This window comes from Prinia subflava, chromosome Z, assembly GCF_021018805.1.
Source record: "Prinia subflava isolate CZ2003 ecotype Zambia chromosome Z, Cam_Psub_1.2, whole genome shotgun sequence".
In the NCBI taxonomy this organism is placed as follows: domain Eukaryota; kingdom Metazoa; phylum Chordata; class Aves; order Passeriformes; family Cisticolidae; genus Prinia; species Prinia subflava.
This window is the reverse complement of record NC_086283.1, coordinates 49,677,170-49,703,119: the sequence shown is the minus strand read 5'-3', so window position 1 is coordinate 49,703,119 and position 25,950 is coordinate 49,677,170. Positions and strand designations below refer to the sequence as shown.

The 25,950-nt window shown below is 40.3% G+C and overlaps 2 protein-coding genes across 15 annotated transcripts in view; one reads left to right on the top strand and one right to left on the bottom strand.

Moving 5' to 3' along the window:
* Positions 1-17,406, bottom strand: part of RMI1 (RecQ mediated genome instability 1) — a 21,071-nt gene extending 3,665 nt beyond the window's left edge. The window contains exons 1-3 of one of the 4 annotated variants that reach the window (XM_063423872.1): positions 17,269-17,406; positions 13,615-14,780; positions 9,087-9,160 (exon numbers count right to left, since the gene is read on the bottom strand). In XM_063423872.1, the coding sequence (XP_063279942.1) occupies positions 9,087-9,160; positions 13,615-14,752 (1,212 nt within the window). In that variant the 5' untranslated portion in view covers positions 14,753-14,780; positions 17,269-17,406. The other 3 variants (XM_063423873.1, XM_063423871.1, XM_063423870.1) reach the window with 3 other exon arrangements.
* HNRNPK (heterogeneous nuclear ribonucleoprotein K) overlaps positions 17,405-25,950 on the top strand; it is a 20,894-nt gene continuing 12,348 nt past the window's right edge. Inside the window, exons 1-8 of one of the 11 annotated variants that reach the window (XM_063423875.1) lie at positions 17,408-17,540; positions 19,996-20,073; positions 20,177-20,256; positions 21,104-21,213; positions 22,552-22,608; positions 24,114-24,157; positions 25,042-25,115; positions 25,604-25,731. In XM_063423875.1, the coding sequence (XP_063279945.1) occupies positions 20,208-20,256; positions 21,104-21,213; positions 22,552-22,608; positions 24,114-24,157; positions 25,042-25,115; positions 25,604-25,731 (462 nt within the window). In that variant the 5' untranslated portion in view covers positions 17,408-17,540; positions 19,996-20,073; positions 20,177-20,207. Of the gene's footprint in view, positions 17,541-17,674; positions 17,814-19,995; positions 20,074-20,176; positions 20,257-21,103; positions 21,214-22,551; positions 22,609-24,113; positions 24,158-25,041; positions 25,116-25,603; positions 25,732-25,950 lie in introns of those variants that run through there. The other 10 variants (XM_063423879.1, XM_063423885.1, XM_063423880.1 and 7 more) reach the window with 10 other exon arrangements.

Genomic DNA, 25,950 nt, shown 5'->3' with positions numbered 1-25,950 from the left:
TCCTTTCAGGGATAGCTTTTGGAATGTCTCAAGTGTTGATATTCTTCAAAAGGAAAACATTCTGCATTTTGACCCTAAAAAAACTTTGCAGAATGGCTTTGTTTTGGGCCACTTACAACAAGAAGGACATTGAGGGGCTGGAGTGTGTCCAGAGAAGGGCAATGTAGCTGGAGAAGGGTGTGGAACACAAGTGCAGAACTTGAGGAGTTCTGAGGGAGCTGGGGGTGTTTAACCTGGAGAAGAGGAAGCTCAGGGGTGACCTTATCCCTCTGTACAAACTCCCTGACAGGAGGTTGCAGCCAGGTCAGGGTTGGCCTCTTCTCCCAAGCAAACAGTGACAGGACCAGAGGTAACGGCCTCAAATTGCTCCAGGAGAAGTTTAGATTGGCTCTCAGTAAAAATTCCTTCACTGAAGGGGTTGTCAAGCAGTGGAACAGGTTACCCAAAGAAATTGTTGACTCACCATCCTTGGAGGCATTTAAAACATGTGTAGATGTGGAACTGCGGGACATGGTTTAGCGGTGGACTTGGCAATGCTGGATGAATGGTTGGACCCAAAGATCCTAATGATCTTTTCCAAGTGGGATGAGTCTATGAGTCTAAGTAAAGCATTATTTCATATCTGAGGGTTAAGATTAAGGGTTAGGGATTATGGAGTTTGGTTTAGGATGTTACACTTTAGTATTTAGGGTTATTAGGGTTGATTTAGGTTTCCTTGTATTATGTTTTATGTTTTTACCATTACCTACTTAAAAGTTCCAAATGAGTGTAGAGAAACAGTATAAAACACTTCAGTTAAAAAAATGCAGTTACCAAAATAGTACAAATGATAATGAGCTTACAATTCAAGAACAAAAATCAGAAAGAATATGAGAAAAAGTAGTATGAGCAGCACACACAACGGTAAAGACAGAAACTGGAAGATAGGATTACATTGTTAGTAAGGCTTCTGTGTGATTGAGATACTGGTTCTTAGCAACATAACTAGTTCTGTGTATTTATTTCTCTAACCTAATGAAGACTTTCTTTAGACTAGGTCTATCCATCCTCACTGAATTTATCAGTTATCAAAAAGATCTTTCAAACAATACTATAATTGCCACTTCATGTAGCTTTGCTACAAATTCCAAATGATTTTTAATTTATATTGTGATGATTAACGCTACTTACAAATGTTCAGTTAGCATTTTAAATCAGTTTTCATACTTAGATTTACTTGTGTGGAGATTTTTGTTGGCTGGGGTTTTTTGTGTTGTTTTTGAAGTTTAAGTAATACTAATGATACATGGATTACAGCATTAACTGTACTTAGTGTAGGAGACTGTGCACATATCAGATTTTTTAAAAACAGATTAACCTGACTAAGGTTTGTGTGCTAACAGAAAGAGGTAAGAATTTAAGGAAACTAGGGACAGATCTTATAACCAAAAAATAGTTTTTCTTTGCACATAAGTGTTGCAGTACCTGAATCAGAGATGGTAGACAAGAACTAAATTTTAACAATGTTTTATGTTTGCTAAAACTTCCGATTATCCGGCATAGTCTGATTATCTCATTTTCTTTATTTCCAACGAGGGACTATTAAATGCAAAGATACAGCCCTTGGCTGAGGATGTCCACAAGCCTAAGATTGCTGAAAGAATACAGGAGGTAACATTTTACCCTTGCCTCCACATCTAGTACTAGACATTTTCAGACAAAATACTGGACTACATGGCTTATTGATATCAGTCTTTACAGGCTTCCTTTATTGTTGGTTATATATTAAAAAAGTGTTAAAAATTTCATGTGGTTGCCCTAGTATTCCATCATAAGTTAATATTTGTATTCTTGTGTATATTTTGTTTACAAATGTTTTTTTATAGACTGGAAATGTGGAAAATCACATTTTGTGTTTACCATATCATTTATATACTTTAGTAATGTATTCTGAGAGCTCATTAAGATACATGGATTGAAAATTCTCATTTGAAGTTGAATAGTTGTTTAGCAACTTTAAAATTTAATTAGAACCCTTTCCTGCATTTCATTATGAGGTTATTTCATAATTACTCAGTAAATAGGTCCTACCAATAGGTAGACCACTAATGCAGAAATGACAACACATGACACTGCTGAATTACAAGTGCACAGCTGGAGAAGGTACTTTGAGAAATAAAGAAAAGATAAATGCACTGTTTAAAAAACATCAGGGGAAAAGTCAGCATCGAGAATCCTTCCTCAACCTTCACCCACGCTCCCCTTCACTGTTGTAAATGGTGCTATGAAATTCAGCATGGTTTTTATATTCTAATTAGAACCAGTTTGTGCTTTACATATGGAGTTTAGAGGAATTAGGAATTAGTACCTAGAGGAAAGCTATGCTCCTAACCAATGGAAAGGTTCAAGACTGTTTAAAGGTAATGCTTTATTATGTTAACAGCTGGACTGATGACTTAGAAACGTTTTCCAACCTAAACAATTCAATGATTCTGTGTTACCACCTCTCAAAAAAACAAACTTGTTGTTATTATTGTTATATTATTTTTGTACTCATTCACAGAAGTACAGTATATACTTTAACACTTCCAGATGTAAGAAATTAGAGTTCAGTGGAATATTTATGAGAAAATGATTCACTGTGCCTTCCTTTCTCTTTTGACAGGAAAATTTCAACAAGAAACATACTGTAGATACGAAGCCCCCTCAAATTAAGCAATTTGTTCCAATTATTTTGTGTATCTTTACTGGTAGATTTTATCACTGTTAATATGTATGATTTTAATTTTCTGCTGCTTCTGCAGTTGAACTGGGCTTCCTACAATCACATATTGTTTTCAACATCACAAAAAGCTTTGATTTTCCCTTTTTCCATCCTTCTTTTTTTATTATTCTTTACTGCTCCTAATAAAGATATTGTGTGGTTCATGAAAGAAAACAAGGGATACAGTAAACTTTTTTTCATTTTGATATTCATAGCTCTACCTCTTAGCTTCCTTCCCCTCTGTTCCTGACTTCCCTCTTCTTATATTTTCATCCTATTTTCCTCCTGCTGACTCCAAAGGATGCCTGTTGCTATCCTTCAGCACAACAGTGGCTATGGCTCCACACACAATAAACTGGCATATGCACTCTCCATGTCCCTCTCCCTGCTTCTTTCCATCCCTGCAGCATTTCCTCCTTTGTACCTCAGGGAACTGATTGAAGCTAAAATCTAGACCAATAACTACAGAGAATTTTTAACCCAAAGGCTAATGGTGATGGTTTTGATTGTTTTCAACACAGCCAGTATGCAAGCATGAAAATAGGGTCAGGAAAGGTTTAATACGTTTCTTTAGTGTAGTATGGTTTATACAGATCTAAGGCAAATCTAAGCTACAAAGTGATCAGGTCCTTAATCTTTTTTCAGTTAGCCAAATCCCACCTAAAATTTTAAATGCAACATGGGCATTCTTTTATTAACTGGGGTTATTACAAAAGTTTCTGCAAAATGACACAAAATATTTCAGCTTACACATCTTTATACCAATATCACAATGTCCAACAATTGTCAGTCTGTGTCAATCATACCACAAATAATTAATTGCACTGAACCTGTTCCCCATAAACCCAAACAAATTCACTTCCTCTGCTTGAAAATACATGAGGTTACCCTGAGACATCTGAGAGGTTTGCAGGCTTCTTCTTTAGAATTAATATACAAGTTTTTGCTTTCAACAACATTCCAAATGAGACAGAATGGTAAAAAAACCATAGAGCAGAGTGAAGCTTTTGGCATATGAGTTCTGTTGTGAGAGTGCCCAATAAAAGTTTTGCCACTGATTGGTCTGTGCATACCACTAGAGCAACATCAAGCAACCATATGTGTAAAGCACATTGCTTCTTTGCCAAAGACAGCAACCTTAGTTTATTTAAATAGACTTTTCTACAGAAACCAAATTAAATTAAAACCAGTATACAATGCTTGAGGCTTTTTAAAAGTTGTTTTATTTAAGCGTTTGCTTTTCCCCCCTTCCAATCAAGAAAGGAAACATCTTGCTAGAATACACTGCCTTTAAGATACCTGACTTTCTATACAACAACCCTTTCCTTTTCCAGTAAAAAAATTTCCTCCTATAACAATCCTTTATACTTCCAAAATGAAACAAACACACCATCTTCCAATATTAGAAAATACTTCTGTCATGATAAAAATTTGTTTTGCCTACTTCCATCACAAAATATATTTCTTAAACATTTAAATCCTTGGTACAACGCAATATGAAAGTATTGGAATTATTTCTCAGGAAGATGTAAAGTTGTAAGTTACACTGAAGACATATAAATGGATTCTTAGATTCAAAACTATTCACGAAATAATGAGTCTTCGTAAATAACATAAACTGTGGATTTAAATCAGTTTGTTAAGATTATCAGAACATTAATCTTTTTCCTTAGCACACATTTTCATGTATCTTCAGATGAGAAAAAAACTTCTATAAAGAAAGCTTCCCTCTACAAAGAAGCAGCAGCAGAGGCCTTAATATTTAATTTCTATCTACAAGATAATGGTTTGGTAGAAGCTCCATCAATATATAGCATACAGTTGAAACACATCAGATTCTGTCACATGGATAAATTACTACTAAAAATATGGAAAAGTAGACATGCTGCATTTTGTATACTTGTTTCTAATACTTGTCTTTGCAGAGTGATTAAAAATCAATACTCATATAAGGAGAAAGAGTACTGAGCTGTCAATATTCACAGTTATGCTACATCTTTATTTTTGTACACGTAACAAGAGCCTAATTTACTGAATATTATAAAGGTCATTATGAAGATATCATTAGATCAAATCAACTCCCAATCTTATTTTCAAATAATATAAATGGAAGAATGGTCACTAAAGCAGGAGTTTTAAATGCAATTGGGAAAACAACAGTGACCCAACCAGTGTCACCTGATAGAAGAAAACCAGACTTTTAGGGTTTTTTGGTCTTTTGATTAGTCATCAACCATCACCAATATTAGACAGTAGTACTTGGCTAGAGATAGAGGATTATTCACACTGTCCTTTCTTATTTTACATTAAAAGATTATAACTCATCTATTACAACACTGGTATTAAAAAATAAGAAGGCCATATATAAGAGATAATGTTGATTTTAAAAATATCATGAGAATTAGCCTCATGTTCTTTCATGAATAGCAACAGGCCCCATAAGGAAGACATCTACTTTTCTCCTATTTCATCTTTGCCTGCACTATCCAGTGTGATTCCATAGCACTTAATAGCTGATGCTTGCCTTTGTATCTGACCACCTCTAAAAAACACCTAAAATCTCTTTCAGTGCTCTTCCATATGCTAACATTTATTTTAAAGTAATATAATATTTATACAGGCCCTTACTGCACATATGCTTGGCTGAATACTCTTCGCAGCTCAAACTAATTTTCCAAGATTTGCATTTGAGTTACCCATTTGTAAATAAGAGCTCTAAGACAAATGACATGTTTGCATAAAAAGGTATCTAATGAAAGATAATTTGAATATTTTAAGTTACAAGTATATCCTTATTTACACTTTCTACTTAATGGCATTTTCTAGTTTAAAGAAACTGTATGAGGGAATTACACTAACAGTCCAAGGGACTAAATTACTTAAGCATGTGCTTAGGCAGCCAGAAGCATCAGAGGCTGCTGTTTTTCTTTACGATAAATGATAGATTTGTTGTTTAATAGCAATAATACTTGCCCAAATTTTATATATAGTACATATCTGTTAAATTATGATTGTGCTGTAATTGTAAATATAAAAAGAGATTGTCCTAGGAGCAGAAAATCATTGTGAATATTTAGGTTGAAATTACATTTATTTCCTAAACACTGGTAGTGGAGCACAACACTTCCTCATAATTAGCACCAATCGCAGTCTTTTCCATCACAGATTCTTTGTGTTCAACATAGGTTTATTTTCACCGTAGCATTTTAATGTTTTTTTAAATTGAAAGAATGCTCTGTGAAGGTCGTTATTATGGCAATACTTTAAAAGTGAGGTCAGACCTGAATCTTTTGCAGTTAGTGCTACCATTGCCTCATTCTTGGACTGTGATTATCAACATCAATAAAAGAAATCCTTGACCCTTTAAGCAGAAATATTAATATGCTTTTCATAGAATAATCACAGAATTGTCAAGGTTGCAAGAAACCTTTAAGATCATCCAGTCCCACTGTCCAGCATTACCACTGTAACACTAGATCACTAAATCACATCACCTAGCAGCAGATTCAGACTCCTCTTGGGCACCTCCAGGGATGATGAGTCTACCAGCTCCCAGGGAAACTGATTTGCTGACCTAGCAGTCAAAAAGAATTTTTCTAATATCTAATCTGAATCTCTCCTGTCTCATCTTAAGGCCATTTCCAGCCCCCACCTCACTGCACCCTCCTTCCAGGGAGTTGTGGAGAGCAATAAGGTCCCCCCGAGCCTCCCCTTCTCCAGACTAAACAAACCCAGACCCCTCAGCCATTCCTCATATGACTGACGTGCTTTCTAGTCCTTTCATGAGCCTTGTTGCCCTTCTCTGGACACTCTCCAGCACATCAAAGTCCTTTTTAAAGTGAGGGGCCCAGAACTGAACACAGGATTCGAAGTGTGGCCTCACCAGTGCCAAGTGCAGGGGGACAATCCCTGCCCTGGTCCTGCTGGCCACACTACTGCTGATACAGGCCAGGGTGCCATTGGCCTTCTTGGCCACCTGGGCACACTGTTGGCTTATATTGAGCTGGCTTCAGCCAGCACACCCAAGTGCCCTTCTGCTGAAGAGCTCTCCAGCCACTCCTTTCCCAGCCTGTAGCACTGCATGGGGTGGTTGTAAATCAAGTACATGGCCCAGCACTTTGCTTTATTGAGTCTCATGAAGCTGTCCTTAGCCCACTGATTCTCTCCAGGTATCTCTGTAGACCCTTTTTATTTTTTCCCTCCTATGGAAAATACTCTTCTCATCCTAGAAGAAAATTCCAACCTACCAAGTATGCAAACAAAAAGTTGTTTAACATGTCACAGTTAAACAGGTCTCTATCAGCTAAATTAACTGTATTGGGTATCTTCGAAGTTTATACAGGGAATTCAACTAAAAAATGTAAGTCAGTGCACAGGGAGATGCTCATTTAGCTACTAAGAAGCAGTAAGTACGCAACACCTCTCAGCTCCAATCTCCACCTACCCATAAAGGTGCTCAACAGGGCTGTAGATGCTCTCTCTCAGTCAACTGGATTGGAATTCCTACTGCTTTTTGAATAACCACAGAATTGAGGCAAATTTTCTTTGCCACAGTGACTCTGTGAGAGCTCCCTTGATAAATAGGGAAATACCCTTATCCTGAAAGGCCTCTAATCTGTAACTCCTTCTGTGAAAATCTCTCAGTTTATCCAACTCAGCTGACCTCTCTGCTTTATGCTGTATTACCAGTTCTGACGGTATTTGTGAAGCCTGCATTTTGCCCCTTTTTATATTAACAGAACTTTGCTGAAAGTGTCCTTCCACCATCTGCATTGTCCTTACAGGAAAACTATTTTAAAGCTAGCATTAACTGTGACTTTTAACTGTAAGCCTAAATAACTTACAGCTTACACAGACAACACAGATACCTGAAGAAGCAGGTGATCCATGAGAAGATGACAAGAAGCCTACTAACTTTCCCAAGCCTACTAACAGTGTCTGTAGAAAGGCAGCACAGCCTGCTGCAAGTAATGGCACAGGAAATGCAGAGGTGCTGACCAGAAGATGCTGGGGGCTCAGTGACCCACATCTTGTCATGGCTAACCTCAGCAGGCACAGGTCTGTGCTGTGCACAGCCAGTGTGGCCTTCAGGTTGTGTTGGGATGTGCACATCTCTTGGTGGTGGGACAAGCTCGTGCAGCACACAGTGTTGGAGGAGCCAGCAGGCAGCTGACAGTTGTACCAAAACACCTGCATGGCCTTACCTTTATCTGACAGTGTTAGCTCTAATAACTAGAGTTTTAAATGGTATTTTTGAGTCAGAGTGTCTTTCTTACTGAGATCATATGTACCAGCACCTCCTTGTAGCAACAGAGTACTTTACACTGCAAACCACATACAACTCCACATGGGACCGGAGAGGGTGCTGGCTCATGTCCCAAGGACATTCTCCATGACACTGGAAAGGCTACAGCAGTACTTGATTAATGGTAAAAGGCAAGTGCCACACTCGTGTTCCAGGAGGAGGATACAGGGAATTACTGACTTGACAGTCTGACCTCAGTCCCAGAGGTTAGAGCAAATCCTCTGAGTCCATACCTAAACACATGAAAGTGACAGTAGTTTGAAACAGCCAGCACAGGCCTACAATGTCAAGTCACATCTGCCCAACCTAATTCCCTCTAGAAAGAGGTGTCTGATTGTGTAGATAAGGGGCAAGTGGCACAGAAGCTTACACATATGGCAGGGAGAGGCAAGAAATGAAAGGAAAGCAATTAGAGACAGAGTACAGCACAAGTTGGACATGTGGACTTGTAGAAACATAATTTCAACAAAGACAAATGCAAATTCCTTCATCCCTGTAGAAATAACTCCATGCAACAGCATGGATTGGGAACCAGCTGCTTAGGAAATTTCAGAGTAAGAGCCGTGTGCACTTGTGTGCAGCTTAACAGAAGTCAGCCATGTGACATTGTGGTGGCAGTGACCACCAGAGCCAGCAAGCAGGTCCCAGAGAGCAGGCTGCCTTCTGCTTCCAGCACTTGTGAGACTGCATGTGGAGTGTTGTGTGCTATTTAGGACTTCCTAGCACAAGAAAGCCACTGACAGTGAAGTACGTGGCCAGCAGACACTGCCAAGGCAGCCAGAGAGATGGAGCACGTGCCATTTGCTGGAAAGGATGAGAGAACCAGGTTTTTTAGCCTTAAGAAAAGGCTCAGAAGCTGGACAAATTCTAACAGCCACACACTGCAATTTCACCCTGTTAGAAAACCCAGTACAATAAGGAAAAGAAGTCCTTAAGGAAAAGAGTAAAAAGTCTGTCATCCATACACATTTATATGAGCTGCTGATTTTTAAAAAACTCGCCTCTTCTGTCGAACTTGGAGTTGCAATCCCAGTTTACCTTTATCCTCTCATATGCTGTTAAAACTGTTGGCATTCTGTTCCTTCTAGGACCATAACACCAGAGAACTGGATCTGAAATGAGAGGTGTTACTTACATTTTAAAGTCCCTTCTGCTTTTTCCTCTTAGGTAAGTACATTTAATTTTCCTTGCCACCAGAGAATTCAGAAACACTGTACTATAAATCATTCTTTCTTCCCTGTAACAATAAGCTTGAAGTTATCACCTTTTTATTCAAAACAGAAATGTTTGACATTATTACAGCAAGACATTAAGAAACAGGTCTTTACATTTATAACCAAATGTTTACTGTTCCATCTAATCATGTTCCATTACATGAAAATTTCTGCTTTTGATATGACCTGAAATACATAATTCTTCTACAGTGAACTTGCATTACTGAGCAGTCCAGAATACCTTTTAGTAAATCCCTTAACATTCTTCACCCATACTTTTAAATTATATTATCTCAACTTTCTTCCTGAGGACACTGCCTACGTTCAATGAGAAGGAGGTTGCTGGGTTATGACACGCGTATTTGTGGCAAAACTAATATCCGGTAGGGTTAGACTCTCCTCAAGCTCTTCTTGCCAGCCTAGTCTATTTGGAAACCTGACATATTTCTTGGACTGGCCATGGCCTTGTTCTACAGTTTGAGTGAAAAGTACTAGGGCACAGTAAAGTTTCTGACAGCCTTGTTTTCTGGTAGTTTGCCTTAGTGACAGAGCTTTTAAAGGATATTCTGATGCAGGTACCTGGCACTGCCATAGCACATAAATTGGTTTCATTTTCTTGGATAATCATAAAGCAAGAACTGACTTTCATTGTTAACAGAATAACATCCATGTTCCTGTGTGACAATATTGTAGGTTTAATATATTGACATTGAATTAATTGGAAGTTTTCACTGTGACCAGCAATAAAAAACGCCCCCCAGCTTATTTTCCCCATTCATAGGAAAACATTCTTGAAGAACACAGATTCTGAAACTGCAGTCAGATACACCGCAAGTGCAGAAATCTACTTAGCACCTGAAACAAACATAACAACAAGAAGTTAGTTTGTGATATACTGTAGACAAGAGCTGACAGAAAGTGCAAAAGCTGCTTTCTGCCAGAAGGCTACATGTAAGGTGTGAGAGCAGCTGCCGTGACAAGTGCCTTGAGCAGCTGCTACAGGAGTGCTGTTGCACCCTCCAGAAATGTGGCCATACCTCTGCTGGGGCTGCAGCCAGTGTTGTGAGCTCAGCCTATAGAAACAGCGGTTATCTGAAGGGCTCTGACACACACCACTGCCAGGCACAGTGAGCCAATATATGCAGAGCATGCTTACACAGAGTACCAAAACATTACGATTTTAAAGAGCAAACAAAGTGGGTAAGGCAAGAACCAATGGCTGGTACACATAGCCACATAAAGTATTTTCTGTTTGACATCACCTCTTAACTAAGCATGCTTTCCCAATATCACCGATTTCACTCCTTTTCTTGTTGGAAAACCTATGCAATATTTCTCATTAATTCTAAAAGCTTGAACATAGATCTGGAAACCTTATACACCAGAAAATTACACTGAAATATCTGCAGAGCAGTCATGCTGTAAATGGTTTTTTTTGAGATCTTTTTGCCTGCACTGGACCACAGGCATGTGAGTGGCTTTCCAGAGAGCACATGTTGAAAATGAAGACCAGGACAATGGGGGGTGGGGCAGAAGAAGACGTCAGACCGTCAGACAAGCAGCATTGCCTTGGAGGTGGGAAGGGGGGGAGGGAGGAAGAGAACAGGAGACACATGCAATTATTGTAGCAGAGATGGCTAAACATTAACGCAAATACAAAAAAGGAGGGGCAGGTGTGACTTCATTCATCATCTAAACCAAACATAACACTTAATTTGGTTTTGCAGTTTGAATAACATGACTCCTGCTCTGCACAAGCAGAATAAAATCTGTGGATTATTCACACCGTTTGAAGTTTAAAGGTTCCTATCCTTTTACATGCTAAGGCAAAAACTTCAAGGGAAGTTTCCTAACTCATTATGGGAGAAATATTTCCATAAAAAGGCGCTGAAGGTTTACAGTCAGCTCTATTAACTTCTACAAGGATTACATGAAAAGAGGCTTGGTCAGTTTCCTACTAACAAGCAATTTTTTCTGAAACTGTAACTCAAGACCAGTAATGTAGGTTCCAGACAGGCAAAAGCTTTTGCTGTTACAGTTCTAAAAAATGTACTGTTCCCAAAAGCCATAAATAAACCCAGAGGTGGCTCACGGGGTTATAATTTCCTCAAGTTCTCTTCACAGTGGGAGGGGCAAGGAAAGTAAGGGACACGGGGAGGTTTGTGTTTATAAACTGTACAAAATAAAGTCTAAAACCCTTCACACCTCAAGCATAAAAACCCTCAAGATGTCCCATGCTCCACCTTCCTCCGTTTTTACTTTACTTGGGAAATTACCTCTAGTTTTCCTTCAAGCATGGTTCTCAATACTGACATTGAGTATTTATACTGACAATCTGTCACAGCAAATCTCAATTGCCTAACAGACATTGTTCAGAGAAAGAAAAGGCTTTGAAGAAAGATACTGGCTGGTCAATTTAAAAAAACTCCTCTCCTAGCCACCAATTTTACATTCTTTGCAAACACTACCAACACTGGGCAGACTGCTCCTGTCACTGGTTCCTCCACTCCTGCCAGAATATTAATCCTTCAAAATTCACAGGGAAACAAAACAACTCAAACCAATCAACCACAGGAAAAAACAAACAAAAAAACCAAAACAAAGCAAAAATCAAAACCAAAACAAAATCAAAGCGAAGGGGAAATGATGTGAAAAAGAAAAAACAAAAAACCTAATCAAATAATTTCATACTCTATACACTCATCAAAAGATATATTTTTCTGTCAAAGTGACTAAGCAGCAACCACCAAAATTCAAATGAAAACTTTATTAATTTAGAAGCAGAAATTATAAAAAAAACCAAACAAAATTAGGACCAACATTAAATATACTATATAACATGTGCAGCACAGGTTCTTGACTATTCTGTAATAAGGTTAGTCAAATTAGTCATTAGAGTTAATGAATGAGTTTACCTCTCTCATTTAAAAACTACTAGCAATTATTAACATTAATGTGGCAAAAAATTAGAATCCTCATATGTTATAATAATTTTCTTCTAATAAACACTTTAAAACATTTGGTTTTCTTTTAAATTATTTGTAAAAATATAGAGGAATTTTTAAATCTCTTTTTTGTATAGGATTGGATTTTTTTTTCTCAGACCTGAATATTTAGAAGACAATCTTTCATTTTTTTATACTTTAGGTTCTTGCACAGTGAATAGAGATTTGAGTCTTCAGATTGGCACAGTCAGCAGGGACTACTGCATTTGAACAATAATTTGTTATTTAAATTTATTGAATTGATTTTCTCAAAGAAAAAAACTGAGAATCTCATGTATCTTTCTTTTAAAAATCACGTAAGTACCGGAAAAAGTAAAATAAAAGATGATTTGTTCATTTTTATACATTCCCTGAAAATCTGTGCTACTCAGGATTACCAGTCTAGAATACGCAGGATTTTGCAGAATGAAAAAATCAAGATACAAATATTTGAAATCTTATTTCAATACTGAAACAAATTGCCCAGTTTTTCTGCACTTGTCTCATTTTTACATTATAATTCCTGATAAAAGACAAATCACTTAACTTTAACTTGCAAGAGTTCTTCAAGGGAAATCTGACTTAAACGTTTCCTAATATATAATCTGCAAATTTGTACATGTTATTTATTCAAACGTTTCTTCAATTGTTCTAGATGCCTAGCATCAGCATCCTCAAGAATTACTACAGTAGCTTTAGACTGAAATGGATTAAACTCAATAGTCATCAAACAACAGAGATCTATCAGCTGTTTTTGACATTTCTCTAAACCATCCTTAAGTTTTAGACGTAAAGCTGGATCCTTTTTCATCTTATTCATTTCAGGCACTGAAAAGCCAATCAAACTTGTTAGAATATCATCAGCAAAATCTACTTCAAGATAAGCAGAGCCATCAGAAATTTTAGCCTTTATACCCCATGATCCATTGTCTTTTGTGAGGTTTCCAGTGAGAGTGACAATAAAACATTTAACTTTCAGAATTGTAACAGTTTCCGGTTTTTTTGCAAGGAGAAGGGAAATATATGTGAAAGGTGGAGAATCTAAATCTAAATGTGTCTCTACCACCTTGCAAGGAAAGATCTGTGAATCACATTTCTGCTGACCTCCTTCTGGATCCATTTTTAAGGAAAATACAGCATCATTGTTTAATACCCTGCTGTCAGAAGTGTTTTGGTGTTTACATCTGCTCTCATCTAGGTCTGTATAATTCTGCCCTTCCTCAGGAGGATTTGCCAAAGAAAAATCTGATGAACTGCAGGTCTGACGTAAGCCCTCGTGCTGCAAAAAGTTACTCATGCCATTTCCATCTTCATCAAATATTGTTCTTCTCACGTTCTTTTCCTTGCTGATAGTTTCCCTTGACTTACCTCTTTCATTCACGTTATCTTCTTCACCAGTGCCATTTAAAGATGAATTGCAGGAGCTTTTAGATGTATGTGGAAGACTGCCAGTAATTAAACCTGTGTTTCTGTTCATGTCCACTGATGGCACTTCTTCCATCTGTCTTTGCATCTCTTCTTCCAGAAGAAAGTCATCTTCTATAGGAAAGTCATTTAAAAAGCCATCAGCATATTCTATGGGAGGAGAAACTTGTTCATCTGAGTGAGGGAAAGAACTTCCAGATTTTTGCAGCAAAACATTTCCATCATGTGCATTCAGTGAACCTGAGGCTGTATTAAAATTGTTGCTTCTACTACAGTATCCACTTTCTGAGGATGTTCTGTTGTTTAAAGTAAATTCACTATTTTCATCAAGGCTGGCTAAAAGCTCTTCATCTGAAGGGCCAAGAGTTTGTTCTAATTCATCTGCAGGCCTTGAAAAAATCTGTTCATGTCCAGCTTGTCCAACAGAATTAGGGCTTTCATTTTCTCCAATCAATCTAGCAAGGACTCTTTCCTGACGATAATCCTCAAGAAGAACATCAACTTCACCCCCCAACAGTTTCACATTTTCTGGTTTAAGCAGAAGAACTCCAAGACGATATGCAATATTGCCCTGTACAGTGATTTTTGTTCCAGGAGGGAGATTACTGCAGAGAACAGGCACCGGTAGATACTCCATGCCCTGAATTTGATGTATGCCATCTGTTAGTTGTAGCATCAGCATTCGAGTAGGCTTTGCTTCCCAGGGCTTCTGAAATGCCTGAGTACTGGCTGTAACTTCTTCATTTACAGTGCTTTTCCCTCTTAGCTTCTGCAACTGAGAATATGCTGGCTGGCTAACATCCACCAGTGAATCAATCTGTATGGAATAGCAGCCTGATAACTCTCCCTTGGGAGTATCTAAGATGCAGTTAGGCAAAATGGGATATTCCAAGTCTCTCAGATCAGTAAGAAGCCATTGCTCAAATACCTGCTTGTTAATCTGAGCTTGACTTAAATTGCTACCACTGTTTTCTTCCCGGATCCAATTAATACATGCTTCCAGCCATGTTAAAGGAACTTTAACGTGCCATGTGGATGATAGCCAGGTTTCCACTCTTGCTACAATGCTAGATGTAGACATTTTCTTTTATGGTAAGAGACTGGATTCCCTAAAATGGAGTTGAAAAAGATATATTTAATATTCTGACAAAAACTGAAATTATTACAAGTTTCACATTCATATTATATTAAAAAAAATTAAAAACATTTCTACAGACAATAAAATTCACAGGCACTTGCAACAGTTAACGTTTCAATCAGCATAAAAGGTATGTGCAAAATATAAGAAAAGTATGGAGATTTACACAAGCAATGACATTTTTTCTTCTTTTGATTTAATTAGAAACCTGTAACTGAAACCCTTTTCTTATAGGTTGAAAGTGAATGAATAAAAAACCCAAACCAAAACAGCAGTAGGTTTTAAAATATATTTTCTCTTTTTTTATGGTTTTCATTCTGTTAACATCCAGTTTACTTTAGAAATTGACCTGAGATGTTGCTCTCCCACTTCCCACTGCACTGCCAGGAACAGAAGTAAGAGGATCTACAGTACCAAGCTGTGGTCTATCAACACTTATATTAGAGGGCTGACTTTCAGTCTGTGACTGAAAGCTTTGTACCTAACAACAGAAAACTGGCTTAAAACATTATTATCTACAGACCCAGTGCAGGACTTGGCTGCAATAGCATCAAGTCTTGGCAGCTATCATTTCAAGGGCATCAGTCAGTAAAAAACTTAATTTGTTGTTAGTTTAGGAAGTAGCTCTGCACAAACAGAGCATAGAAGAGAAATATTTCAGTTGGAAGGGACTTTGAATGATCATGTAGTCCAACTACCTAACCAACTCAGGGCAGATCAAAAGTAAAATCACATGACTATGGATATTGTCCAGATACATCTTAAACACTAACAGGTTTAGGGCATCAGCCACCTGTCACAGATGACATGAGAAGAACTACACGAGGACACGTTGGTGAGCGAAGCAGGAAAAAGGGGCGAGTTTGTGGCTCCCTGTGTCTTTTCGAGCGAGGCTCACAGCGACAGCCACCTCTGCAGGAAGCCTGTTTCAGTGTTTGATCATGCTCTTAGAATTAGAATAATTCAGGTTGGAAGAGACTTACAGGATCATTGAGTCCAAGCTTTGACTGAACACTACCATGACAACTAGATCACAGCACCAAGAGCCATGTCCAATCACTTCTTGAACTATTCCAGGGATGGAACAGTCTCCATTCTCTCCCTGGGCAGCCTGTTCATTGCTTAAACACCCTTTGTGTAAAAAATTCTTGATGTCCAACCTGAACCTCTGTCAGTACATCTTGAGGTCAGTCTCAGAGATTGAACCCCATCTAGCAACAATTTCTGTTCAAGTAGATGCGGAGAGCAAAAATGTCTCCCCTGAGCCTCCTTTTCTCCAGCCCTGCTCCCTCAACCACACCTAACACCACTTACTCTCTAGGCATTTCACCAGCTTTGTTGTACTTGGTAAAAGAATTGCTCTTATTTTAAGTCTGAACCTCTCCTGATAAGGCTTTGAACCATTCCCATTCCATGTTGATGGATGCCAGGAACAGACCAGCACTCCCTCCCCAGGTCCCCTAAGGAAGCTGTACAGAGCAGTGAGGTCACTCCTGAGCCTCCTTCTCTCCAAAGCAGACAAACCCAGAGCCCTCAGCCGCTCCTCACAGGATGTGCCTTCCAGCCCTTCCACCAGCTCTGCTGTGCTCCTCTGGACCATTCAAGGCCCTTCCCACCCTTCTCAGCCCGTGGGGCAGCCCTGCACACAGGGCTCAGGGTGAGGCCCATCTCGGCTGAGTGCAGCAGGATGATCCCAAGCACAGCGGTGCTGCTGTGTCTGCTGCAGCCCGGGGTGGGGTTTGCCCTCCTGGCTGCCCGGGCACACACTGCTGACCCACCCTGAGCTGCTGCCACCAGCACCCCCAGATCCCTTTCTGCAGGGCTGCTCTACACACACTCCTCTGCCGGCTTTAACTTGTGCCCAGCTTCACTGCATCCCAGGGGGAGAATCTGTATTTGTTCTTGTTCAGTTTCATGCCACTGATAAGTGCCCAGTGCTCCAATCTATTTCAGATCCCTCTGCAAGGTTCTTGTCCGCCAAGAGTCAGCAGCACATGCAGATCTGGTATCGGTAGCACACCTGCTAATGGTGCATTCAACTCCCGCATCCACGTCACTCTACAAACATTGAAAAAATATTAGGCTGCCTAACTGTACATGGATCATGTTCAATCCCTTAGAAAGGAAGACCGAAGAGCTCAGTCTCTCTACAGAACGAAAACAAAACCTGCAGTAAGAATATTTAAGAAACAGCAGATGTGCGTTTTGCTGGGCTTGATATTTTTTTTTTGGCATTATAATTTTCAGAGCAAATAAGAGAACACCCTGCCTCCAAGCTCTCCCCAAAGATACACCACTCGGAAGATACCGCGTAGTTACTTAACCCAAGTAAAGCGCCAGCTTTCAACAGGGGAAGTGAAAGGGTTGAGGGATGGGCAGAGACTGGGAGAGACAGAAGACCTGAGAGAGGAGAGGCCGCACCTCGCAGCCCCTCAGAGGGGCCGAGAGCGCCAACTCACCGGGGCAGGCGAGCGCTGCCCGGCTCCGCCGGCCTGAGGGACGGGGCGCCGCCCGAGCCCGCGCTCCCGAAACCGCCGCGCGCACACACCGGCCAATGGGAGGCGCGCGTCGAATCATCGCGAGAATCTCGCCACGGCCGGCGCCGGGCTGCACGCACAAGGCGGGGTTTTAGCGGTCGCCATTTTCTCTCCTGCCTGCCGCAGCCGCTCTCGCTTTCCTGGGCCGCCCCCTCGCTGCCCGCGCCGCTCCCAGCGCGGCTCCCACAGCCCAGGTAAGGAAGACGGGCCGGCTGGCCGCGGCACGGGCCTTACGGCGCCGCCCTTTCCCCGGGTCCGTCTCGACCCTTCCCTCACGGAAGGCGGTGCGGATTGCAGCGCCGCCTCCTGTGCTGACGGGCAGCGGCCTCACCCAACGAGACGGCAGCGGCGCCGCGAGGGGGGTGGCGGCGGGGCCAATCGCGGCTGGCGCTGGTGGATGTGCGCGTCGGAGGCCCGGGCTGCTCCCCTTTCTCTCCCGTACGCGGTGGGGCCGGCGGTGGGCGCAGGTACGCGCAGCCCGCAGCGCCGTGCGGAGGGGGACGGCGAGGAGGGGAGTGGGGTGGGCGAAAGGCACAGGCGGGTCCAGGCCTCGCATGGCCCGGCAGAGCTGCCGCTGTACCCGGCTCGGCCACGCTGCGTGACACAGCGGTGCCAGAGGGCCTGTGTCTCCTATCGTGGGGCCTCAGCCGCCGAGTGCTGCCGTGTGCCCCAGGGCTTCCTTGGAGGCCCCGAACGTTTGGCGGTAGAACGGGGAGAGCGCTGCGTCGAGGACATTGGTGTGTGGCCGCCTCGGCTGTTGCTGAGGGCCTTTAGATGGCCAGTGGCCCCGTTGCCCCGTGGGGACAGCGCACGTTCCGCAGCGCCAGCGGGTGCGCTCCAAGGGCGGGGACGCGGCGGCCGCCGCCGCCTTCTTCCCGCGCCTGCCTGTGGTAACTGCCCAGGGCGACCTTCTGCGGAGGATTATGGCGGGCGCAGAGAGGGCGCTCCGGGCCGCGGCCTGTGCGGAAGCAGCCGCAGAGGCCGATCGGGGGACGGACGTTTCGCATCGCGGCCGCGCCGCTTTCGGGGACGGGCGGACTGCCCGTGCCTCTAGGGCTGACCTGCTCCGCCCGCTGCGCCGGGCTTCGAGCCGCCAGGCACCTCCTTTGTGTCGGCCCGGGCAGAGCCGGGTAACGCGCCCCGCGGCCGCGTGGTGGTGGCGGCGGCCTTTGCGCTGCCGGCTCCGCCTCGCAGCGGGCGGGCGGGCGGGCGCCATTTCGGAGGGCGCCATTTCTTTGGCTCCGCGGGGATGCCGCAGCGCCGCCGCTCGCCTGTCCCCGCCGCGGTGGGCGGGTGGCTGGAGACAGGGAGGGGTACGCGGAGAAAAGAGAGGCAGGCGAGAAGTGTTGCTGCGCCCTGTAGGCGCACTGGCGTTTCTCAGCACTTGAGTCTGGTCGCTGGTCGCACCTCTCGTGTCCGCTTTAGCCCTTCGGTGTTCATAGTGCACCTCACTTTATTAGTGATGTGAATGTCCTCGATTTACCTAGCAGAGCGAGGTTACTGAGAACACATGGCATATTGGGGAGGTTTGACTAGGGGAGACTGAGCTGTGAATTGTAACTGTAACTGATAACAGTTTGCTCTCTGCTGCCTTAAAATTCTTGGGATAGTTGAAAATAGATTAACCAGTGTCTGAAAGGGCTATTGCACTTGGTCGGTGTCTTCCTTGCTGCGCGTCCGCGCAGTAGCACAGTTTTGGCAATATCTGCCTGCGATCCCGCTATTACTAAACTTGTGCATGCCCGTTAGCCCACTTCAAGTGCCTGGAAAAACTGGCATGTGTTGGGAAGGCAGAGCCACCTCTTAGCCCCTAGAAGGGGGCAACAGTTACACAGCTGTCTGAAACTACGTTTAATAAGTTAGAATCAGCTTCTTCCCCACCCGCGATACTGGATACAAAAGTGAGTGCCTACCTTTTGTTTAGGCAATGGAAGTTGAAGCGATGCAAGGGGAAATACGTGATTGTTTGGCTGTGTTTATAAATAACATTTTTAATGATAGTTGCAAAATTGTTTCTTTTATCTACACTTCTCGCTAATGTGTCTCAGTAGCTAAAAAAGTCACAATCTATTTCAGAAAATTGCGGTGAAGTAAAGCTTCTTTTGGAGGTTTTGGGGATGTGTGCATGCAGTGGATTGTATGTAACTACAGAGGATAGTATTTTTAAAAAGATTATTTTAATACAGGTGGAGTAATGAAGTTTAGTTTTATTTATCAATTATAGTTGAGAGGAGCACATGCTCAAATGTGTGCTAGTACAGTGGTAAAGAATTTTTAGAACAAGTACTGATAATTCCCCTAAAAGGAATGTTTTTTAAATGTAAATAGTGTTGACCTAAATAGCAGGACCAGATTCTGGTGTAGTGCCCTTTAGAAAGTGAAACCAAGGCACATACCATATAATGTTGAGGTTATGTGGTTACTTAAAACTAGCATGTGCCCAAAAACTGTGATTCAGACATTTAGAGTTTATGTAAGTCTACAGACTTAGCCTTTATCTTCTCTTGGTGGTGTATTGGTTTGGCTACGCTTTTTCTTTTATAAAGAAAAAATTTGAAGTGACAGCTGAGGTCAAACCTTTGGTTTCTGGCTGTAGTGACAGACTCACACCGTGGGGAGACTCACAACTGATGTATGCTGTTTTCATAGGCTCTTGAAGCAATAGGCTGTTGGATTTTGATCCCGCCCAAAATACTTGAGTTTTGTCAGCAAGGATATATAATAGCGGTAAGTTCTAGCAGCAGGCATTTATTTTTGTTGTTTCTTCACTTTAGCATGAGGTGCAGTTTGTCTGTTGACAAAAAAATGTACCGTCTTTATTTTTCAACAGGTTTTGCTTGTCCATATAAGAAAAAAAGGCAATGGAGACTGAACAACAGGAGGAGACCTTTACCAACACGGAGACAAATGGTAAATTTTTTAAAGGACTATTCCTTTTAGAAAGAACATCTTTAAAATTTTAGTATTTCAAAGAATTTTCTAATGAGTTAAATTTACCATATGTTTGCATCAGTAGTAATTTTGTGTTCTGCATTAAATATCGTCAGTTTTAATTAATGTGTTATTACATAGACTTTAAGGCATAAACACATAATCTTTCTGTTGGCATGATTTAGACATGAGAACTGAAATATTTATGACCAGATATTGAAAAATATTTTGTGGCTGTATGGAGAATGTGAATATGTGTATGAATTCTATAGGGCATATCTGTTAATTGCTCTTCGTTCATTGCCATTGTTACGTGCAGGCATATGAATATGCGAAATATTGCTAAAGAGCTTAATGGAAAATTTCTTAGGTATAATTACCAGGGAAATTTGGGCATTACTCTTGTTGATTCATGCCAGCTTTTTCTGAATAGCATCTGAATACTTTACTATTACTTCACCAGTATTTCAGTGTGGACAAACTGCATTTGAGCTTTATGCCTGAAAAGTTTTTCCCAAATGTAAATTATAAATAAATACTAAGTGGGTGATGCTGCACTCCTTTAGTGTCATGAGTTTCTTACTGGCTGAATGCAACATTCTCATTTAAGCCATAGTTCATAGATTTTTAAATGCATTTTCAGTTGTTAATCAGTAAGAAAGCTGTTAAAATGAGGACTTGTTTCTGTGCTGTGGATGCTCAGAATCTGTAATTGGTTTTGTGCTAATAAGAAAGAATGTATTAATAGTACAGAGCATAAATTTGGCACGTTCCAATTTATTATGACTTAGAAAGTTAAATAAATGTTTATGTTTCCCCCCTATGGACCTCTCTACAGGCAAACGTCCTGCAGAAGATATGGAGGAAGAGCAGGCCTTCAAAAGATCTCGGAACACTGATGAGATGGTGGAACTGCGCATCTTGCTTCAGAGCAAAGTACGCTTTTTTGTTTTTACTGGTTTTGTGTGTAGCATTGTTCAAGATGTTGGTGACAAAGTGTATGTTGGGGTGTAAGTGTAGAGAGATTATGTGCGTTTTTTGAAATGAGATAACTTACTGGAGTAATTTTCAGTATGAAGGAATGGTAGTTGTAGGTGTATTGCAATGGAATTGTCCTTGGGCTTCTCTTAAAAGGATAGGTCCTGAACGATCAATACAGGGTTTATTAAAAATACATACTTGCTGAGAAGTAGAGCAATAAAGAGTCTAAGATTTTTTTTACATTTGAATGGAAGGTAGCTATTTTGAGGGGAATGAGTGTATGTGAGACTCTGGAAAAGAAAGTGTTTAGAGGATTATAAATTACTGATTTTAAATAAATATGCGAGACAAGAACTTAGGATTTTAATAACTCTCCCAAATAGATTTACTAAACTTGTTCAACTGTATCAACAGGAAGAAGTGTGGGAGTAGCTTCAGGGATTGCAGTGATTTTGTTGACAAGTGTAAATAGTTGGAGTTGCTGTATATGCGTCTCCTCTGGTGTTTCCAGTTGCTACAGATGATTTATACTTTCTGAAGTATCTCAGTCTTTTGTGTTGTTGTGAAAGAACGTTGCTGTAACTCTGTGTGGCATTTCTGACCAGTAGCCAAGTTACATGGAGTACCATGAAACGTTTTGCATGCTGTTAGCGTAATGTATGTGTGTAGTAAAATTAATACTTTATAGAATTCTTGAAAGAACCTGGTAAAAATGTTGCTTTGCAATTACTATTGTTTACTGTTCATCAGTTTATTCCTTTTGATGTTAGTGGCTTTAATGAAGTTGGTGGCTATTTACATTCATTTCAGCCTTTTTCAGTTTATATTGCTCTGAGAAATTAGTTACTTTACAGATGTGCAAAACAATACTGTCACTTGAAATTACCAAAAGTTTGAAGAACAAAAGTGGAATTTGTAAACATATTCTATAAGGAAGAAGCTGTTCAGAAAATAGAGGAATAATTCATCCACATTACATTCATTTAGTTTGTTTTTTTAAATAGATCTAGTCTATGAGAAGTTCAATATGGGCAGAATTGCCTAGAAAACTCTCATTGGAATTAAAATATTAGTGGCAAAACTGAGTTATCGTTCTCTCTATGCTGCGTCTTGTGATTATAAGAGCTTTATGTGGCCAGACTTTCAGTTGGTTTCAGTTCGGTTTGAACCTTTCCAAAGTAGTGCCTGCCCCCACCTCCTGGGCTAGCAAAAATAGATCTACTATTTTTAGTCTAGAGTTCAAAAATTTAATCTGTGCTTGTCATAATGTAACTTCTGAAAACTATTTTCCAGAATGCTGGAGCAGTGATTGGAAAAGGTGGCAAAAATATTAAAGCACTTCGTACAGACGTGAGTATATATGAGTTTGAACTAATTTAACACCACTTCTTTCAGAGCACTACATCGAAAACTTGATTGCGTGCATTTCTAGAAATGGGAGCAATTCAACTCTATAGACATCCAAGTTACAAGCCATTTGTATTGACTGTCAGAGTAGATAACAGTTCTTCAATTTCTATTTCAGTTAAAACCCAGCTTGAGGCATGGGAGGAGAGGTTTATATTAAATCTCTTCACTTTTTAATAGGATTCTGCTAAATTACACACTTGAAGTGAGTTACCATCCTAATTGAAAATATTGACAAAGCTTAAATCCCTTAATAGTACCATTCCTCATATGTGTGCATCAATTATAGTACTGCTGAAACCCTTGCAGGTGGCTGGCTTAATCCAGTGATAGAGGAATTCTTTAACTTCCTTTAAAAAAGAAAAATGAAATCATCCATCTGTTCTTTAACAGCTTGCAAATGAAGCACAAAAGCATCACTATTAAGGTTTCTTGCTTTAAATATGAGTGTAAAACACCGAAGGAACTTTCTGTTCTGGTACTTGGAAGCATTTTTAAATGGTCATGACTTAATGCCTGTTCACATTTTACAGGGGGTTGACTCTGGTGATTAGACACATGCTCAGCCTTAATGTTGTGTATTTATAAAACTTGGCAACGCTTCTTAAATTCCATTTGTTTACACTTCTGTACTTAACATCAGCTACAATTTCAGTGGTTTTTCCAATCAAGACTCTGTTCAGCACAAGATTTTGCAATTACAAATCAGTTCCAACTAAGTTCATAAACTACCTCAACTAGAGTTGAAATTTTAGTTGAAATGGTCAGGAATCATACATATGGTCACTAACTTTGGCAGCTAGTTGTTCCTTTTTTTTAGGGTTTTTTTATTAGGTTTTTTTTTTTATGTTGGTTTTTTTTGTTGGTTTTTTTAATTTATTTTTTGAGTAAATCAGTATGTCACCTAAGTCCAGATAATTCAGATTCTTTTGGAACATGAACTTTCCCAATTTGCCCAAGGTTCTAGAGCTATCAGTCTTGACAGGTTTTGCGTCTACCCTCATGAGCCAGCCTGCTACTGAAACATCATTTGTCAAAAGTAAAAAGTAGTTTAGTCAGATCGAGTGACTCATTTTTAAAGTCCATACTGTTAAGCCACAGTTGGTGTAGCAATCAGTTACTGTGTTAGTCTTCAGAACAACTTAAGCTTGTTTCATTAATTGAGAGTAATGAGTATAGTTTGTATTAAATTAAAATTTATTGCTTTTCCCCCTTTTCCCTCTCCTTGTTTTTTTGGCCATATATCTCCGTTGCCCATGTACTGGATCGACTTGCCCCTGCGTTGCCCACCATGACGTTGGCCCATCCGCCCCTGAACGCCCATGTGAAAACCCTGGTTGGCTATGCCCAAAAATGTGCTCGTTGCCAAACGGGTACCATACTTGACAACTTCCGATTGAATACCCATGCCCAATGCCAACATCCACGAACGCCAATGACCAATGCAGTACAATGCCAGTGTTTCAGTCCCAGACAGCAGTGGCCCCGAGCGGTATGTCCCAACAGTTTATGCCTCACTGCCTGAATAGAAAGAGAGAAATGTATTTTATTACCTGCCTTTGATATAATTAAATAGTATCCCCTTATAGACGGTGTATTGTTTTTTTTCAAGTTTTCTGTCTTATTTTCCCCATTAAGTCTTTTTGTCACTGAACTTTTACGTGAGTTGCCCACCCAAACAATCCACTAATTTTATTTCAATGGAAGGAGCACAGCTTCAAGTGTTGCATATTTGCTGCATTGTAAATCAAATTGGTTCAAAATAGTCTCTCGCTCTGTCTTTGTGGCCCACCTTGCTCCCCTCAACATTGCCTGTTCATAATTATTTCTGATGAAATGCTAATTCCGGTTCGCTTTCCTTCACTTCTCATTTGTTTCGTCTTTTTTTTTGTCTTGCATTTGTATTTGTTTTCTCAGAGAGCCCATTAGTAATCTGAGTTTCATAACCTTATTCCAGATACAACGTTCACCACTTGCATATCCTCACTTTTAAAATGAGAAGGTGTGCCAGTTCTACGAATGTAATAGCGAGGGTATCCTAATTAGTGGTGGCGGGGAACATGAATATCCACTTCTACTTTCAGTTCTGCGTCAATTTCTTGCCCACTTAATTTGAGCCCTTCCAAAAGCCCATTCTGTCTTTCTCTCTCTCTGCAAGATCTGCCTAATCTTTAATTTCTCATGCATATATACTGGGCATAAACAAAGATGCATGTGTTGTAAATTGAGCAAACAGGTTTACTTTAAAGGGGGAATATTTGTAAACTCCTCTTTGTAGTCAATCTTGTTAAAATTTTGTGTGATGATAAAAAAAATTTACTTCTGCTTTTTCTTTTCTACCTTCTTCATATTGTCTGTCATCCTGGCTTCCAACAGCATCTTGAGTATAAGTGCAGATATAGAGACAATTGGAGAAATCTTGAAGAAGATTATCCCTACTTTAGAAGAGGTATTTATCTTGAAATTTTCTTCTGCTTAGAATGAAAAGATCAGCTTTTGAATGAGATGGTTCTAGAGTATTTGCTACTTTTTAAATACAGGAAATTAAAGTGAAAAATCCCAAAAGCCTTTTAAACAAGGATTATGGCTGTCACACTACATGTTGGCATTTTTTGGGTAGAGGGCAGAGTCTGTCATTGTTTATGAAATTAACATTTTGAATAGCCTTCCTATTTTCCAAATAGTAAGTGTTGCACCATTTAGTACCTTCCTAAATCTTTATAGCAAGTGGTGCAGTAATTTTAGTAAGTAATATAAATAGCGAAAACTGCTAGTTCATGTTCAGGTGAAGTGTTTAAATTGTTGCAGTTGTATCAAAAGAAATACAGGACTGCAATTCAGCAATAAATTAAATTGCCTCATTGTGTTTGAAGAAAAAGGTTAAAACCCCAAATATTTTGAACTCTTGTGATTAATCTTTATTGCTTCTCCCTATATGCATCATATTTGCAGTATCAACACTACAAAGGCAGCGACTTCGACTGCGAACTTCGACTTCTTATTCACCAGAGTTTGGCAGGAGGCATTATTGGTGTCAAGGGTGCTAAAATTAAAGAACTCAGAGAGGTACTTGCTTTCTGTTCTTCAGAGATTTGATTTTGTTCAATAAGCAGTGTTTTCTGTTCATAAGGGGTATCTGTAAGTATCTGCTGTGCAGTAACTCCTTCTGAACGTGCTGCATACATGCTTTTGATATTGTGAGATGGAGCTGGGAGTTGTACCTTTCTTGCACACCCTCAGAAGTAATATCTGTGGCAGAGCCAGGACTTGGTTAAACATTACTTG